General features: G+C 38.7%; 3 protein-coding genes across 3 annotated transcripts; all 3 read right to left on the reverse strand.

Annotated features, from left to right (window-relative positions):
• Positions 1-22: 22 nt before the first annotated feature.
• Positions 23-2411, reverse strand: LOC122974731 (E3 ubiquitin-protein ligase TRIM21-like). The gene has a single exon (XM_044342625.1). It carries the CDS (start codon positions 2359-2361, stop codon positions 721-723), a length of 1641 nt encoding a protein of 546 aa, XP_044198560.1. The 5' UTR covers positions 2362-2411; the 3' UTR covers positions 23-720.
• A 4667-nt stretch (positions 2412-7078) lies between these two features.
• On the reverse strand, positions 7079-9274 carry LOC122974699 (E3 ubiquitin-protein ligase TRIM21-like). The gene has a single exon (XM_044342593.1). The coding sequence runs from the start codon at positions 9272-9274 to the stop codon at positions 7631-7633; it is 1644 nt and encodes a 547-aa protein (XP_044198528.1). The 3' UTR covers positions 7079-7630.
• Positions 9275-14468: 5194 nt separating this feature from the next.
• On the reverse strand, positions 14469-17051 carry LOC122974742 (E3 ubiquitin-protein ligase TRIM21-like). The gene has a single exon (XM_044342652.1). It carries the CDS (start codon positions 17049-17051, stop codon positions 15417-15419), a length of 1635 nt encoding a protein of 544 aa, XP_044198587.1. The 3' UTR covers positions 14469-15416.
• Between the last annotated feature and the right edge of the window lie 640 nt (positions 17052-17691).

Below are 17691 nucleotides of genomic sequence, written 5' to 3' on the forward strand. Positions count from 1 at the left end.
ATGCCACGCAGGACACAATTACTCAGAGGTTCTCGTAGCTTTAATTTTATTGTTGACCACGTTTGCAACAGGTCATTTTAACAGAGTGAGCAAGCTACTGAGTCCTTTTAGAGAGCAGCTCATGTGCTTTCACATCTTGTTGCAGATTTAACACAAAAAATTATTTAAATGAAAAACAACAACAATAACAAAAAATACGGCTGTGGGCTATGACTATCGACAGAAAACATAAAATAGAGCAAGATAAATACATAGTTAACAGCCATAAACCCACAAAAATAACCCCTGAATATACAACGTATACTTGTAAAGCACACTTACATTTCACATTGGCCAAAGTGGACAGAAACTAAACAAACCTCAGATGAAATAAGAAAATCCTTTATCCGTTGTTCTGTTGTCAAGTGTTTCAGCACTTATTACAGCCTGTAAAATATTGAAACGTATTCTGTGGAGTCATGGTCTTGGCTGAACTCTACAATGAAGCTTTATGACACTGTGAAATATTCACACTTTGTTTTCTGTGGTTCCACTTCAAATTGAAAATTGTGGTTTCTTTGAAAATATGATTTCTGCTAGAACTGTAAACAAGCATATCATAAAATGCTTTTGTTAACTCTTAATAAACAAGAAAGTGTACAGTACACAGTATACGACTGTGGATAGGTACATTTGCTCTCTTCAAAGAGAATTAATCATTTCCTAATATAAAACAAGTGATTACTCAGTTTGATTGACAGGACAGATGATCAGAGGGGCGGAGTTTTTACCACCATCATGATTACAGGGACTGAAGAATGTGTAGAGTTTCTTAGTGAAGGAGCAGCCAGTAAAGGAGTAGATAAGAGCTGCAGCATCTACGTCATAAAAGGAGACCAGACCCTCCTCATAATCCACAAACACCCCCACCTTCTGAGGCTGAGACTTCAGAGAGAGACGAACTGAAGGGTCAGCAAGAGCTTTGTACTCATTTCCATTTCTCAACCATATAGTCCAGTAACCATTCTGAGGACTCAGCGTGACTTTTCCCTTCCTGTTGATCGACTCTCTGGCCACTCCTAAAGTCCATTTAGTCTTCTCTTTAACCTGAACCTCAAAGTAAAATCTGCCTGAAGAGAAACTCTGCTTTCCTAACACACAGGGATTTATAGAAAATCTCTTTGGGTTGTTTGGGAGATTCTTCATCACATCACTACAGTTTACTTGTTTCCCATCATCAGACAGGATGAGCCAGGGATTTGCTGTATCAGGATCAAGAGTCACATCCACTGCATACTGCTGGACCCTCTTCAGCTCAGCTTTAACCAGCTTCTTCATCTCTTTAATGACCATCTCCTCCAGCTGAGCCACAGCTCTCACCACTGTCCCCTCATATGATGGACGGACGCTGACCTCTGTCCAGTCTTTGGTGGGTGGAGCAGCTTTCAGGGAGGGGAAGTTTTGGAGGAGGTGGAGGTGGTCTTTGGAGCATGAGAGCTTCTCCACCTCAGAGCTTCTCTTCTTCAGCTCAGAGATTTCCTGTTCCAGCTCTTTGATGAAGTCTTCAGCCTGTTTCTCTGCCGTTCTTTGCTTCTCTTCAATCGTCTCAATCAGCTCTGCCTGGCTTCTCTCAACAGACTCCTTCAGAGCGGTGAAGACCTGAACACCTTCTGCTATCTCTCCGTCTGCATCTTCCTTACTGAGGTCAACCGAGTGTTTGATCTCTTGAATCTTCAGTCGTCTCTTCTGGATCATCTGCTGAATTTCAGCCTCTGTCTTCCCCAGCTCTGCCTTCTTTCCTTCATATTCTTCTTTCAGAGGAACAACATCATGTGTCTTGTGGTCTAAAACAGAGCAGAGCATGCAGACACATGTCTGGTCAGTCTTACAGAACAGCTCCAGAGGTTTATCGTGCTTCATACACATCCTGTCTTCCAGGTTCTCCACAGGGTCCATCAGCTGATGTCTTTTCAGACCTGACATTGTCAGATGAGGCTCCAGGTGAGTCTCACAGTAGGAGGTCAGACACACCAGACAGGACTTCAGGGCCTTCAGTTTGGTTCCAGTACAGACGTCACAGGGAACTTCTCCTGGTTTGGCAGCTTGTTGCTCTGAGCTGCTGCTGCTAGCTTTCTGTTGAGCTTCCTGTCTGAACTGAGAGACCATCTCAGAGAACAATGTGTTGACATGAAGCTCAGGTCTTTTGTTGAAAACCTTGTTACACATTGGACACAGGTATTGGTCATTACTGTTCCAGTGTTCAGTGATGCAGTTTTTGCAGAAGTTGTGTCCACATGGTGTGGTGACTGGATCAGTGAACACATCCAGACAGATGGAGCACAGAAACTGATCTTCAGATCGCAGACAGCTGACAGCAGACATATCTACATATGTAGTGTGAAAGCAGGAAAGAAACACATCATATAATTTGTTTAAAACGAAAGATGATTATTGTTTTATCAAGTATAGCATATCATAGTAGGTAAAGTAATTACAATCATATATGCTGTGTTTCAATAAGCGTGGGGACATACTCACCAAGCCTTTAGCAACCGTGATCATTTAAGTCATGCTGGCAGCTCAAACAGTTATCCACAAGGCTGCATGGTGAGTTTAAAGTTGTTGTTTACTTTGATGACGTGTTTTATGTGAGCTGGTTTGCACAAACACACTAAGAGACTGTCATCTGCAGCTGTTTATGTGAGGGGTCAATGGATATCAGTAAGATATTTTATATTTGTTAACGAGGGCATTCCCTACTGTTAAATCAGAGACCCCCCAATTTATTTTCTTTTTTAATTTAGTTGAGTTTAACAGGTTAATTTGCAGAATTTAATTAATCTAATGGGTTAAATTTAAACTGCAAAAAGGTTCATGTCTGCAGGCAATGTAGATAATCCTGAATGTCTTTCCAGGATACAGTGTTTGTGAGTTTGTATTTCATTCAGTATTGTTTGTGGCTGCGCTGTCTGGTTCCCGCCATCAGGTTATGCTGTTGAGGCGGAAAAAGCGAGTTGTGAAGGAGAAGAAGAAAACTGTTGTTGTTGTTGTCATGGTAGCCAAGAGAAGAAGACATTTGTCTTTAGCAGCAGAGAAAGTGTGCTGCCAGATTGTAAGAGTGAGCATAGACTGCTTTGTTTTCGATGTTTGAAGCAAAATTAAGACATTGCTAGTTGCACGACAGTCCTGCATCTGCCTGAGTCCTTGGCTGCAACATTTATCTAACAGCTCATTGTGGCTGTTTCTGCTTGTACTATTCTTCCTTATAATCTTTAAAATGAACCACTGACAACATAACACAGAATATGTCCATATCTTGTTGTGTAGACCAACTCTTATAGAAGAATAGCACTGCTAACAAAGCTCTGCTAACTTGGTAATAATCACCTTTTATTACCTCCAGCTGCTTCACAATAAAAGCTGCTGCCTGTTGATGAAAAGCTTTTTAATGTGAAACAGCTACAGGAAATAGAATGCAGTGTTGCTGTAGGAAGTGATCAGTAAATAGTAATAAGACCAGGAAGATAGAAGTGAAACTAAACTCCAAACCACAGAGATTCAGTTACACTGAACCACAGAGGTTCAGTGTAACTGAATTTCTCACATTAAATATGATCAGTTGTACTCACCAGTGTTTGGCAGAGACTCTGCTGTGTTGTTGAGAAAGACTTGATGAACTCAGTTTAATTTTTATTTGGACAGAAGTGGAGAGACTCGACTGCAGCTCTGCTATCGCTCTGACAAACTTAAAGTTTCATTTATGCAGAGTGACGTTGCAGCTCTCTTATCTTTCCAGTGTTGCTCCTCCTCTTACTGCAGCTCTGTTATTGAGATTGTTTCCTCGTTCTGATTAACAAGATTATTGTGAAATATCATGGATCAAAGGTAGTACTGTACCTGACATGTGAGAGACTAAGACATGAAAAGTCATTGCTTAGTTTAATTATGTGTGTTGAAAGTTTGAGGTTTTGCATAAGGTGGTCAAAATAAAAAGGAGAAAAAAACCAATAAACACATCCTGCCTTTGATTTAAAGTTAAAGTAAAGGTTTTGGATGGCCAAGCACTGAACTCTACAGGCAGCTAGTTTTTACTGCTGAGGTTTTCATGTAATTATTAACTTCTTTTTCTCTTTTCCTTGAATCGAGTTCAACAAATGTAGTCTAGTCAACATTGCTGTTAAATCAACAGTTATTTAAAAAACACATTTTTTAACTTCTACTTCCACAAACCTCTTCAGATTTACTTCATAAAACGAGGTGAAAGACGGTTAAAAACAACCATCATTTTATTCAACCTTATGCAGATACCATTTCTGTATTATGCTTTATGTTCCTTATCTGCTCCTTTGCTTTAAATCACAATTTGTGCCAAGAAGTTTGTGCCTTCTCTCATTACGCAAGACAAGTTTATTTGTACATCACATTTCAACAACACGGCAATTCAAAGTGTTTTACATTGAACATAAAAGGCATCAAGACAGAATATAAAAGCAACACAAGGCAATATAAAAAGACATTTAAATACAATTAAAAAGTGTTAAATTAGAAATAAAAAAATAAGCTTAAAATAAGATAAGATAAAAGTTACAGTACAATGCAAGATATTAACCCTCAAATTTGGTTTATTAAAAGGCAGACAGAAAAGTCTTCGGCTGTGATTTAAAAGAGAGTTGCAGCAGACCTGCAGTTTTCTGGGACTTTGTTCCAGATATGTTGAGCATAAAAACTGAACGCTGCTTCTCCATGTTTAGTTTTGACTCTGGGAACAGAAAGCAGACCTGATCCAGACCACCTGAGAGGTCTGGATGGTTCATAACTTAGCAGTAGATCAGAAATATATTTTGGCCCTAAATCATTTAATGCTTTATAAAGTAACAGTAGCATTTTAAAATCAATTCTTTGACAGACAGGAAGCCAGTGTAAAGATCTGAGAACTGGAGTAATATGATCCACTTGCTTGGTCTTAGTGAGGACTCAAGCAGCAGCATCTGAATCAGCTGCAGCTGTCTGATCGATTTTTTAGGGAGACCTGTGAAGACAGCGTTACAGTAGTCGAGCCTACTGAAGATAAATGAATGGAAAAGTTTTTCCAAATCCTGCTGAGACATAAGTCCTTTAATTCTTGATATATTCTTCAGGTGATAGTAGGCTGACTTTGCAATTGTCTTAATGTGACTGTTGAAATTCACGTCTGAGTCCATGACTACACCAAGATTTCTGGCTTAGCTTATGGTTTTTAACATTATTGATTGAGGCTGAGTGCTGACTTTTAATCGTTCTTCCTTGGCTCCAAAAACAATTATTTCAGTTTTATCTTTGTTTAATTGAAGAAAATTCTGGCACATCCAATCGTTGATTTGTTCAATGCACGTATTCAGTGCTTGTATTGGACCATAGTCCCCTGGTGATATCCTTATGTAAATTTGTGTGTTGTCTGCATAATGATGGTAACATATTTTGTTGTTTTCCATAATCTGAGCCAGTGGGAGCATGTAGATGTTGAACAGAAGAGGCCCCAGAATGGAGCCTTGGGGAACTCCATGTCCTTTTTGTCCACTCAGATATGTAATAACCTAGAGACACAAAGTAGTCCCTGTCCTTTTAGTGGGATTCAAACCAGTTCAATACTGTGCCAGAAATTCCCACCCAGTTTTCCAGCCTGTCTAGTAATATGTTGTGGTCGACCGTGTCAAATGTGGCACTGAGATCCAGTAATACTAATACTGTAATTCTGCCACTGTCGGTGTTTAAGTGTATGTCATTGAAGACCTTAACAAGACCAGTCTCAGTGTTGTGGTGTGGTCGAAATCCTGACTGGAAGACATCATCACCTGATTTTACTTTCACTAAAATGGGAGGTTTGATATGTGCTTATAGTTGCTCATCAATGAAGTGTCTAGATTGTTCTTTTTTAAAGAGTGGATTGATGACAGCAGTTTTCAGGGCCTGTGGGAAGACACCTGAGAGAAGAGACATGTTGACAGTCTGTAAAAGATCTGAGGCCATGCAATTAGAAACAATTCTGAAAAAGTCTGTAGACAGAATATCAAGGCAGCAGGATTTCAGATATTTTATAATGTCCTCCAGGTTTTAATGGTTGATTGGATAAAATTGTGTAATACTACTTGAATTAATTTCAAGTGAACACAGGAACAACACATATCCTTGTGGATCTAATTTTTATATGGTGATAAAAGTAATATAATGCAATGTAAAATAAAGTTTTTGATATGGTGCTACCTCTACCGCTAATCCCAAAGTAATATTATATTCAATCACAGAGAAGTTTCAGGTGTGTTGCAGTGTTTTCATACTCAGACTGATTGGAGAATCTTGAGCTCAATTGATGTGAAAGTTTGTTTGTTCTGGTGATGTGAAAGCTGTTGCAAAATCCAGAGGTGGTACAAACATCCATCTAAATATCTGTTAATTTGGTCTTATATTTTAGACCAAATTAAACATCTTGGCAACAGTACAGTAACTTTGGGCTCATCGTTTTAGCTACTCTTGTCTGTCATGTGACCTTCATCATATTTATCTCAGTTGTTTCTCCCAAACACAGTGTCTGTTATGGTAATTATTTATACTTTGTGTTTATGGAGAAACATTTTCTGCTGAAGAGCTGAAGAAGTGCAGGGTAACCAAATCAAAATAATGCAAATGCAGGATATTAAGTTTTTGTTGTTGTTGTTGTTGTTGTTGTTGTTGTTGTTGTTGCTTTGTGGGACGTCACGACAGTGGTAAATGAAACATAATATAAAATGTAGGAATGTTTTTAGGTGATACAAAGCACTGATGTATGTTTTAATTGAAATATTGGTTACTGTACGGTTAGCATAAAGTTTAAAAACCTTATTGAACGTTTGTTAATGCTGGATATTCTACTTCAGTAGAAAACAAGCCTCTCAACAGATTGTAAGTCAACTAGGTAAAAAACAACAAGCAGTGCAGAGAGAAAATATTGAAACATGATGATACAAAGCTGCATATGTAGACTAATAAGTGTTTGGTAAAGAAAGCAGAAAATCATTTGTGATTGTTAATGAACTGTAACAGAAACACAAACACAGCTTCTCTGTAAACCAGGTTCTATTTTTTGTGTTTGGTGTTCAACAAGTCACTGCTTACTCAGGCCATGTTTTTAAAGCTTTACATTAAAACTACAGACACAGTTTAGTTTACAGGTTTTTATAATCACATATTTACAGATTTCTTTAAATCATAATCAATCTATTTAGTATTCAAACAAACAAATTGGCCAAAGTGGACAGAAACTAAACAAACCTCAGATGAAATAAGAAAATCCTTTATCCGTCATTCTGTTGTCAAGTGTTTCAGCACTTATTACAGCCTGTAAAATATTGACACATATTCTGTGGAGTCATGGTCTCGGCTGAACCCTACAATGAAGCTTTATGACACTGTGAAATATTCACACTTTGTTTTCTGTGGTTCCACTTCAAATTGAAAATTGTGGTTTCTTTGAAAATATGATTTCTGCTGGAACTATAAATAAAGCATATAATAAAATGCTTTTGTTAACTCTTAATAAACAAGAAAGTGTACAGTACACAGTATACGACTGCGGATATGTATATTTGCTCTCTTCAAAGAGAATTAATCATTTCATGAAATAAAACAGGTGATTACTCTACTCAGTTTGATTGACAGGACAGATGATCAGAGGGACGGAGTTTTTACCACCATCATTAGGACAGGGACTGAAGTATGGGTAGAGTTTCTCAGTGAAGGAGCAGCCAGTAAAGGAGCAGATAAGTTGTGCAGTATCTGCATCATAAAAGGAGACCAGACCCTCCTCATAATCCACAAACACCCCCACCTTCTGAAGCTGAGACTCCAGAGAGAGACGGACTAAAGAGTTATTACAAGCACTGTACTCATTTCTATTTCTCAAACATATAGTCCAGTAACCATCCTGAGGGCTCAGTGGGATGTTTTCTTTCCTGTTGATCGACTCTCTGGCCACTCCTAAAGTCCATTTAGTCTTCCCTTTAACCTGAACCTCAAAGTAAAATCTGCCTGAAGAGAAACTCTGCTTTCCTGAAACACTAACACAATTGGAAAATCTTTCTGGATTTTCTGGGAGATCTTTCTTTACATCTCCGTGATTTACTTGTTTCTCATCATCAGACAGGATGAGGTGAGGATTTGCTGTATCAGGATCAAGAGTCACATTCACGGCATATCGTTGGATTCTCTTCAGCTCGACCTCAAACAGCTTCTTCATCTCATTTCTGAGCGTCTCCTCCAGCTGAGTCACAGCTCTCACCACAGTCCCCTCATATGATGGTGGATGGACGCTGACCTCTGTCCAGTCTTTGGTGGGTGGAGCAGGTTTCAGGGACAGGAAGTTTTGGAGGAGGTGGAGGTGGTCTTCAGAGCGTGAGAGCTCCTCCACCTCAGAGCTTCTCTTCTTCAGCTCAGAGATTTCCTGTTCCAGCTCTTTGATGAAGTCTTCAGCCTGTTTCTCTGTCGTTCTTTGCCTCTCTTCAATCATGTCAATGAACTCATTCAGGCTTCTCTCAACAGACTGCATCAGAGTTGTGAAGACCTGAACACCTTCTGCTATCTCTTTCTCTGCATTTCCTTTGCTGAAGTTGACTGACCGTTTGATCTCTTGAATCTTCAGTCGTCTCTTCTGGATCATCTGCTGAATTTCAGCCTCTGTCTTCCCCAGCTCTGCCTTCTTTCCTTCATATTCTTCTTTCAGAGGAACAAACTCATGTGTCTTGTGGTCTAAAACAGAGCAGAGCATGCAGACACATGTCTGGTCGGTCTTACAGAACAGCTCCAGAGGTTTATCGTGCTTCATACACATTCTGTCTTCCAGGTTCTCCACAGGGTTGATCAGCTGATGTCTTTTCAGGCCTGAAACTGTCAGATGAGGCTCCAGGTGAGTCTCACAGTAGGAGGTCAGACACACCAGACAGGACTTCAGGGCCTTCAGTTTGGTTCCAGTACAGACGTCACAGGGAACTTCTCCTGGTTTGGCAGCTTGTTGCTCTGAGCTGCTGCTGCTGGCTTTCTGTTGAGCCTCCTGTCTGAACTGAGAAACCATCTCAGAGATGAAAGTGTTTTTGTGTAGCTCAGGTCGTGTGGTAAAAATCTCTTTACACATGGGACACTGCCATGGGACTTTTATATTCCAGTGTTCATTGATGCAGTTTTTGCAGAAGTTGTGTCCACATGGTGTGGTGACTGGATCAGTGAACACATCCAGACAGATGGAGCACAGAAACTGATCTTCAGATAGCAGACAGCTGGCAGCAGACATATCTACACACTGGGAACAAACATGGAAATGTGAAAAAAAAATCATGTTACTTGTTTGATAAAATAATTGAGGGGAAAAATGGATCAGGGATTAGTTGACTTCACATAGAAGATGACAAGCCACCAGCAGAAAACAACAAGTCACCTGCTTAAAGAAGTTTACTCAACTGGAATATTTAAGAAATACAAAGAAGTCAGACTAAGTCACTGTTTTGAAATCTCTAATTTTGAGACGCTAGTTCTAAGTCAAGACAAGGAAGTCTCAATCGAAATCCTAATGACAAAAGTTTGAGTTTCAAGTCCTAGAAGGAACATTTAAATGTTATTATGCATTAAAAACAGCAGATGGCACCTGTTACTCAAAAGTTCCCTTTTGACCAGAGCAAGTTACAGCCACTTGTTAACTACAGTAATAGGAGTGACAAAGGGAGAGACATAGCGACTGTGCTGATATTGGAAAATGGGAACAGTCAGATGTATTATCATTCTAAAACATTGTTTGATTTCAATTTTATACAAAAAACTTTGAAAATCACATCTAATCAAGTGTTCACGAACAACAAACACTGGTGCAGCTAAACGACTTTTTCTACAGAAATGCCAATAAGGAAAAATATATTAAATCTGGTAACTTTTAAGTGACAAAACCATGTAGATAACAAGATTAACAGAATCATCCAGTTGTCAAGAAGTTCCTGCCTGAAAACAGCTGACTTTAGTTGTTGAAAAAAGGGGAAGGATCAAGTTTTTCTCAGCTGCTTCATATAGGATAAACATTTTTAAAAAAATATAATGTACAAAGCTGAAAGGCTCACAAATTCTTTTTTAAATTATAGCTGATTAAATGGTGCGTCCCACACTTTTCAAATTGGGAAGGATACTTCCTTTCATCTTGAAAACCACCTTTTAAAATGTAATTGCACTACAGTTTGGGTTTTTAATTCTTTACAGATATGTGTATGTAGAATGAAAGAATGCAAATTATCTGCGTTTTACCTTTGATAGCTTTACCATTCATGACTTAACAAATAAACATGGAGAACTTTGTCATGTTTTAATGTGGTTCAAACAGAGTAAATATGATCAACTGTACTCACATGTGTTTGGCAGAGAGTCTGTTGGAAAAGGCCTGATGAACTCAGTTTTTCTTTAGAGAGAAACAGAGAGACTGATCTTGACTCTGACAAACTTTCAGTTTCATTTGAAGAATCTCAGTTGAGGCTGGCCTCCTTTTGCTGTGACGTTCCTCTCCAAACTCTCAAAAGGTGGACTTTCCAGCAGCAGATCAGATTTGATTGGTTAATCTTGCTTAGGGTTGTATCATGACTGGAAACGATGGGCAGCCGCCTGAGAGCGTAATTTCAGGGAAAATGAAACCTTTTCTTTTTCTTTTAACTGTTACTCATTTCCTCACTTAAATTCTGTTGGTCCAAGATGAATTTGTTCAAGACAACAAATGTGTGTAATGTAGCTCTGTTTTTCTATAGCCTCAATTCCACCATTGGTTTGTCATTATTTAACCGATTTTGAAATTCACAGCAATAGTTGATTGTATAAGGTTATATTGGGTCACTGGTTAGTGATCACACACTGGCAAAATAAAAAAGAGGATGTTAAATTGTGAATTCAGCAGAAAAGCTGTTACTTTTGAAACAGGAATCATGTCAAAGTTTTAAATAATCTGTTTTGCTTTGAGTGCAGTGATGTTTGACCTGTTAAAGTACATTTTTATGAGGATAATCACACATACAGTGACGTATGTACCAGACAGCACATGATTAATTTAATAAATTGTGTAACTGTAAAAATATCAATCCTGCATGTGACAGAGCAGATTTCAAACAAAGTCATGAAAACTGAATATGGTAGATTTTTTTTTTTATTATAGATATAAACAGACAGGTCAAATAAAAAATGAATACACAATTGTCTTATCTCTGCCAATTATAAAATTAAAAAATCAAACCAAAAGAAAAAACTTTCATCAGTATCAAAGGCAAACAAAAATCAAATCCAAAACCTCCCTATTCCCTCCTGCCATTCACTCTATTCATCTATGTCGTATTAATGGTCCTGTTAACAAATAATCAAAACCTTCACATGACTATGTTTATTTAAGATAAAAAATATATATGTTGAAATTAAATGAGTAACATCAGACTAAACTTATAATGAACACTTTGAGTTTTAATCCCAGTGAATATGATTTATCAGCATGTTTTTACATAGTAACATATGGTTCACAGATACAGTTTTTGCAATTACAAGATTATTATAAGGTTTTCATTGGTCAGTGGAATCATTATTAAACTTGTCAGTTTTTAAGATGTACAGATGTTCACTGGATGCAGGACAAACCAACCGATGTAACACTTAGGTGAGCTGATTGATTAATTAGATTGAGATGATGATATCATCTGAGCGATTGTGATAAATGTGTTTCCACCTGTATCAGGAGGTTGCTGCATTATTTTGTGATGTTTTTGAACTTGAGGTCCCCCCCTACCTCAGAAAACTCAATTTATATTTTGGGTAAGTGTCCGATAGACCCTTTTCACAACAGATATTTTGACTTATCAGAGCAAGAACAGCACAGGTGTAAATTATAACATTAATATTGGCTCTATTGCATTAATTGTCCCAGTAAGCCTTGTTAATGAGTGAACATCAGTGTTTTAATTTCAATTGTGCTTTTCCTACTTTGACAAGTCAAAATGTCTGTTGTGAAAAAGGTCTTTTCTTTCCCGTTCACAGGTGTTGTGACTCCATCCTCTTTTTCTACCTGGTCTCAGGCCCAGTTACGGAGCAGCTCAGTCCAGTCAGATTATATTCTCAGCCTCTTTTGTGTGGTTGAGTCGAAATCCACCCTGTAATGCTGCTAATAGTCTTACATAAAACATGCGTCATTATCAACACAGGAAAACTGTTTAAGTCTTCTGGTTGTTTCTTTTGAATGATGTTTCTACCTTTCTATGGTTTCATTGGTGTCAAGCCACAGCAGTTTCCCTTCAAAATGACTTTTTCTCAGTAGCATGAAAATACTAATCAAGGGATCAGCTTCACTTAACTTTTCTTCTGTATACTCATGACTCCAGCAGAGACCATTCTTTGACAGACTGTCCAGATTGCCTGTCCGCCCCTCTCTGTACCTCAGTACCTTAAACCGGTATGACCCAACAGAGCCAATCAGAGCTTTGCATGTGGGATTAAGAATGGGGATGTCATATTTCTGAGCCATAACAATATCTACATCCATGAAAATGTTAACTGCTACTAGCAACCACTACCACAGGTTCTGTGTCGACTGAAAATGTTGTTGGTTAAGGCAAAACAAAACAAATGAACCCCCCTCTCAAGCAGAAATCAGTGAACATGAACATGATGTCAGACTGAATGAAATGAAATGAGGTGAAAGAAAATGGAAATTCAGTCTGATTATCAGGCCGGTACCTACTTCATCTGCATCTCCATGTTGCCTCAGATTGTTGTAAAATCTCCTGAACTATTGCTGAGAAGTTCTCCTGCCCTGTGAAGATTTAATATGTTCAACATTTGTATGAGAGAAGCAGTTTTATTTGGACAAAATGCCTAAAATTGGTGCTTCACTCAGATCAGCATCAGGGCTAGAGGAGAAGGGGCTTATGAAGCTCCTTCAGGTGTCCGTCCACTGATGCTTTCTAACTCCCTGCAGGGCCTTGATGTTCCTCACTTTTACCAGTGCTGCACATTCAACTTCCTCTTTCACCCTCTCCCCAGGCTTAGAGCAGCAAAGCATGACAGTTTTCCACCTCCCTTGCAAACTGTCTGTGCCTGCTGATAGTTTCAGGGAGGGAAGCTCCCTATACTATATATATATAGTATCTCGTAACATGTTTCTCAAATTTACATCAGTGCCATGTTGCAAAGAAAATATGAAACTTAATCTCAAATATGAACAACAGGAAACAACCTACTTTCTTCAATTTCTCTGTATCGTACCCTTTTCACCTCAAATCAGTTCAATTCAATACATGACATTAATACATTAATTAAGTACATTAATACATTCAATACAGTTCAGATATTTGAAGATGTAACTTGGGTTTTGGGAGATTGTGAAAGGCATTTTTGTTGCAGGTTATACCAAACACTTCTCCTTCCCTTAAAACTTAAGAAAGGTGATTGGTTAATTTGAATAAGCGCACATGCTGTATGCTATGATTAGCCAAAGTTAAGGGGGCAAAATTACATCTATCTCACTGTGAGGACTGTCTCAAAAGTTCACAAATAAATGTGCTTCCAACTTGTGTTGTAATAGTTTGTAATGATTTGACACCAGTGGAAACTAGGGATGTGCAGAGGGCCCAGTATTTGTATTTGTATCTGTATTTGTTGAGGCAGCAAAATTATTTGTATTTGTATTCGAATAAAAGTGGAAAGAGACTTAAAAATCCTGTTTTTGTTTTTATTACACTTATAATTTTAGAAAATTAAAGATGAAAAATTAAAGTGATGTCCAAATTAAGAAATATGCGTCATGTAGCAGGTGGATGTGACCCCCCTCATTTGAGACCTGCTGATAGACGTAACAGCGGAGCAGAGGAGAGACACTGAGATAGCGACTATAACTGACCCGTTCACTGGTATTTGACATGTTTTGTTTTTTTCTTCCCAAAAACAAATTATTTAAAAAATATTTGTATGAAACAAATATTCGTAAAAAAACCCAAAAAAACCCACTATTTGTGCTTTGCCGAATAACGTATTTGTATTCAGGCACATCCCTACTACATAATACATAATCAATGTTTTAAACCAGTTATCAGCAAACTAATCATATACAGCAAATAAAAATAGGATGTATAAAGAATAAAGCAACAACCACATGGCTGATAATCTGAAACAGGATGCAATTTATTTTATCCATGAATGTGTATATTTGTCCCGAGTTGCAAAATTTTGTGTTTTAAGTAGTAAATAACAACTGAGTTATGGTTAATAGTGCATGAACTTAATTCAAGTCATGAATGGTAACACTATCAAAGGTAATACACACATCTGTAAAGAATGAAAAACCCAAACTGTAGTGCAATTACATTTTAAAGACTGTTTTCAAGATGAAGCAAAGCACGTGCAGTTGAATTTAACAATAACAAAATGAAGTAGTGCAAACATACAGTAAGTAGGAATTAATCTACAGTATAATCCCCCCTTACAAAAGCTGATTGAGCCGAGCAGATCTTATTTTAACAAAAAAATAAAACAGTAATTATTTTCTTATCATTCGACTGCTAACTTTGAATTTAGTCAGTACAGTAGCAGATATTCATTTAGCAAACAATATAGACCCAGTGTCATGTCTCAAACAGGCTGAATATTTATGGGAGACCTTTCTCGACTTTTTGACTTCTGACAAGTGTAACTTATATCCACAGCAGGTAAATGGCTGTATTCAAATTACTGTAATCATGCCAGTGTGGGGCCGTAGTTATGTATACTGGCTAACTGCTTTGGCTTACTAAAATATCTAAATGAAGTGAAGCCGTCATCGATGCCATAGACATGTGCCTTCCCTGTTATCACAATGTAAATATTACCTACATTTACTACCATGTCTTATCAATATAACATGAGCTACTGGTCAGGCAGAGGCAGCATTAACAGCATGCTAAATGTGCTAATTAGCAGAAGGAGCACTTTTCATTATGTGCTACATGTACACATGAGAGAAACAGTATTCTAGTCTGGATTCACAAACTGTGTCATTGTGGATATTGAATTAACAATAGCTCAAAAGTTTGGGGCAAACTAACTGAAAGCAGAACTGTCACCAATTTTCAAAGATATCCTCGCCTTATGATATATTCTCACAATAAGCATACACATAACGAACGGATGGATGGCTGGAGATAAAAGAAATTCTCTTCATGAAGAATACAGACTACAGGAACAAGGGAGTTTCTGTAAATGCACTGCACTGTATTGTCTGTGAATCTCAGGAGGATCTGGGCAACAACTACTGGGAGTTCTAACACAAATCCTGCCATAAAGTTATTTCCTCTTTTGGCTTGAGAAGGGAAAATGTTTCAACACAGAAAGCTCATGACTCAATCTGAGTCCACAGCTATATTTGTTACTTTGTACAATACTGAATCTCTGGCTACTTAGTGATTGAGATGAGATAAAATCAGAGGGACAGAGTTTTTACCATCATCATTAAACCCGGGATTTAAGAATGGGTAGAGTTTCTCAGTGAAGGAGCAGCCAGTAAAGGAGTAGATAAGAGCTGCAGCATCTACGTCATAAAAGGAGACCAGACCCTCCTCATAATCCACAAACACCCCCACCTTCTGAGGCTCAGACTGCAGAGAGAGATGGACGTCAGGGTTGTCAAAAGCTTTGTACTCATTTCCATATCTCAACCATATAGTCCAGTAACCATCGTCAGGACTCAGTGTGATTAGTCCTTTCCTGTTGATTGACTCTCTGGCCACTCCTAAAGTCCATTCAGTCTTCCCTTCAACCTGAACCTCAAAGTAAAATCTGCCTGAAGATACACTTTGATTTCCTAAAACACAAAGGCCAGTAGAAAATCTTTCTGGATTGTCTGGGAGATTCTTCTCCTCATCACCATGATTTACTTGTTTCCCTTCATCAGACAGGATGAGATCGGGATGTGCTGTATCAGGATCAAGAGTCACATCCACTGCATACTGCTGGACCCTCTTCAGCTCAGCCTCAAACAGCTTCTTCATCTCTTTACTGAGCGTCTCCTCCAGCTGAGTCACAGCTCTCACCACAGTCCCCTCATATGATGGATGGACGCTGACCTCTGTCCAGTCTTTGGTTGGTGGAGCGGCTTTCAGGGATGGGAAGTTTTGTAGGAGGTGGAGGTGATCTTCAGAGTGTGAGAGCTTCTCCACCTCAGAGCTTCTCTTCTTCAGCTCAGAGATTTCCTGTTCCAGCTCTTTGATGAAGTCTTCAGCCTGTTTCTCTGTCGTTCTTTGCTTCTCTTCAATCGTCTCAATGAGCTCTGCCTGGCTTCTCTCAACAGAGTCCATAAGAAAATTGAAGACCCGAACACTGTCTGCTATCTCTCTGTCTGCATTTGCTTTACCTAGCTTGACTGAGTGTTTGATCTTCTGAATCATCATTTGACGCTCCTCAATCATTTGCTGAGTTTCAGCCTCTGTCTTCCCCAGCTCTGCCTTCTTTCCTTCATATTCTTCTTTCAGAGGAACAAACTCATGTGTCTTGTGGTCTAAAACAGAGCAGAGCATGCAGACACATGTCTGGTCGGTCTTACAGAACAGCTCCAGAGGTTTATCGTGCTTCATACACATCCTGCCCTCCAGGTTCTCCACAGGGTCCATCAGCTGATGTCTTTTCAGGCCTGACATTGTCAGATGAGGCTCCAGGTGAGTCTCACAGTAGGAGGTCAGACACACCAGGCAGGACTTCAGGGCCTTCAGTTTGGTTCCAGTACAGATGTCACAGGGAACTTCTCCTGGTTTGGCAGCTTGTTGCTCTGAGCTGCTGCTGCTGGCCTTCTGTTCAGCCAACAGTTTGGCCTTAGCAACCATCTCAGAGATGAAAGTGTTGACCCGCAGCTTGGGTCTTGTGTAGAAAAGCTTTGCACATGTGGGGCACTGGCACTGGTCATTAGTATCCCAGTATTCAGTGATGCAGTTTTTGCAGAAGTTGTGTCCACATGATGTGGTGACTGGATCAGTGAACACATCCAGACAGATGGAGCACAGAAACTGATCTTTAGATAGCAGAGAGCTGGCAGCAGACATATTTACACACTGAGAGAAAAGGGGAAAGAGTGAAAAAAACAAAATTTTAATTGCAGAAAACTTGCTTATTTGTGACTGTGGTTTACATTACAGCCCGCAGAGACAGTGTTAATATTTTGTAAATGTGTGGCATAAATTAGTACTCAACATAATAGAGTTTTTTAAGTTGTACATAACAGTATAAAAGAAACAACTTAATCAATGTACTGAACGACCTGAACAGGGAACAACTAGGGATGTGCAGAGATCCCAGTATTTGTATTTGTTTCTGTATTTGTTGAGGCAGCAAAATTATTTGTATCTGTATTTGTATTCGAATAAAAGTGAAAAGAGGCTTAAAAATCCTGTTTTTGTTTTTATAACGCTTTTAATTTTAGAAAATTAAAGTGTTACAATAAGTGTTCATGAATAAACTACCTTACAAAGGAGGTCCCCACATCAGGTCTTGAACTGGAGTCTCCCAGATCATAGACGACTGCACTGACTACTGAACTAAAACTTAACTCATCACCTCATTGCAGAAAGACCTCTACCTATTTATACACCCATAACACAGAGACAGCACACCATGTAACGTGTAGGGAGGAACTTCAAAGGCAAATATTGCTTTGCTATTTTCATTCATTGCCTATTTTTTACA

This window comes from Thunnus albacares, chromosome 3 (genome assembly GCF_914725855.1).
Source record: "Thunnus albacares chromosome 3, fThuAlb1.1, whole genome shotgun sequence".
NCBI classification, from domain to species: Eukaryota; Metazoa; Chordata; class Actinopteri; order Scombriformes; family Scombridae; genus Thunnus; species Thunnus albacares.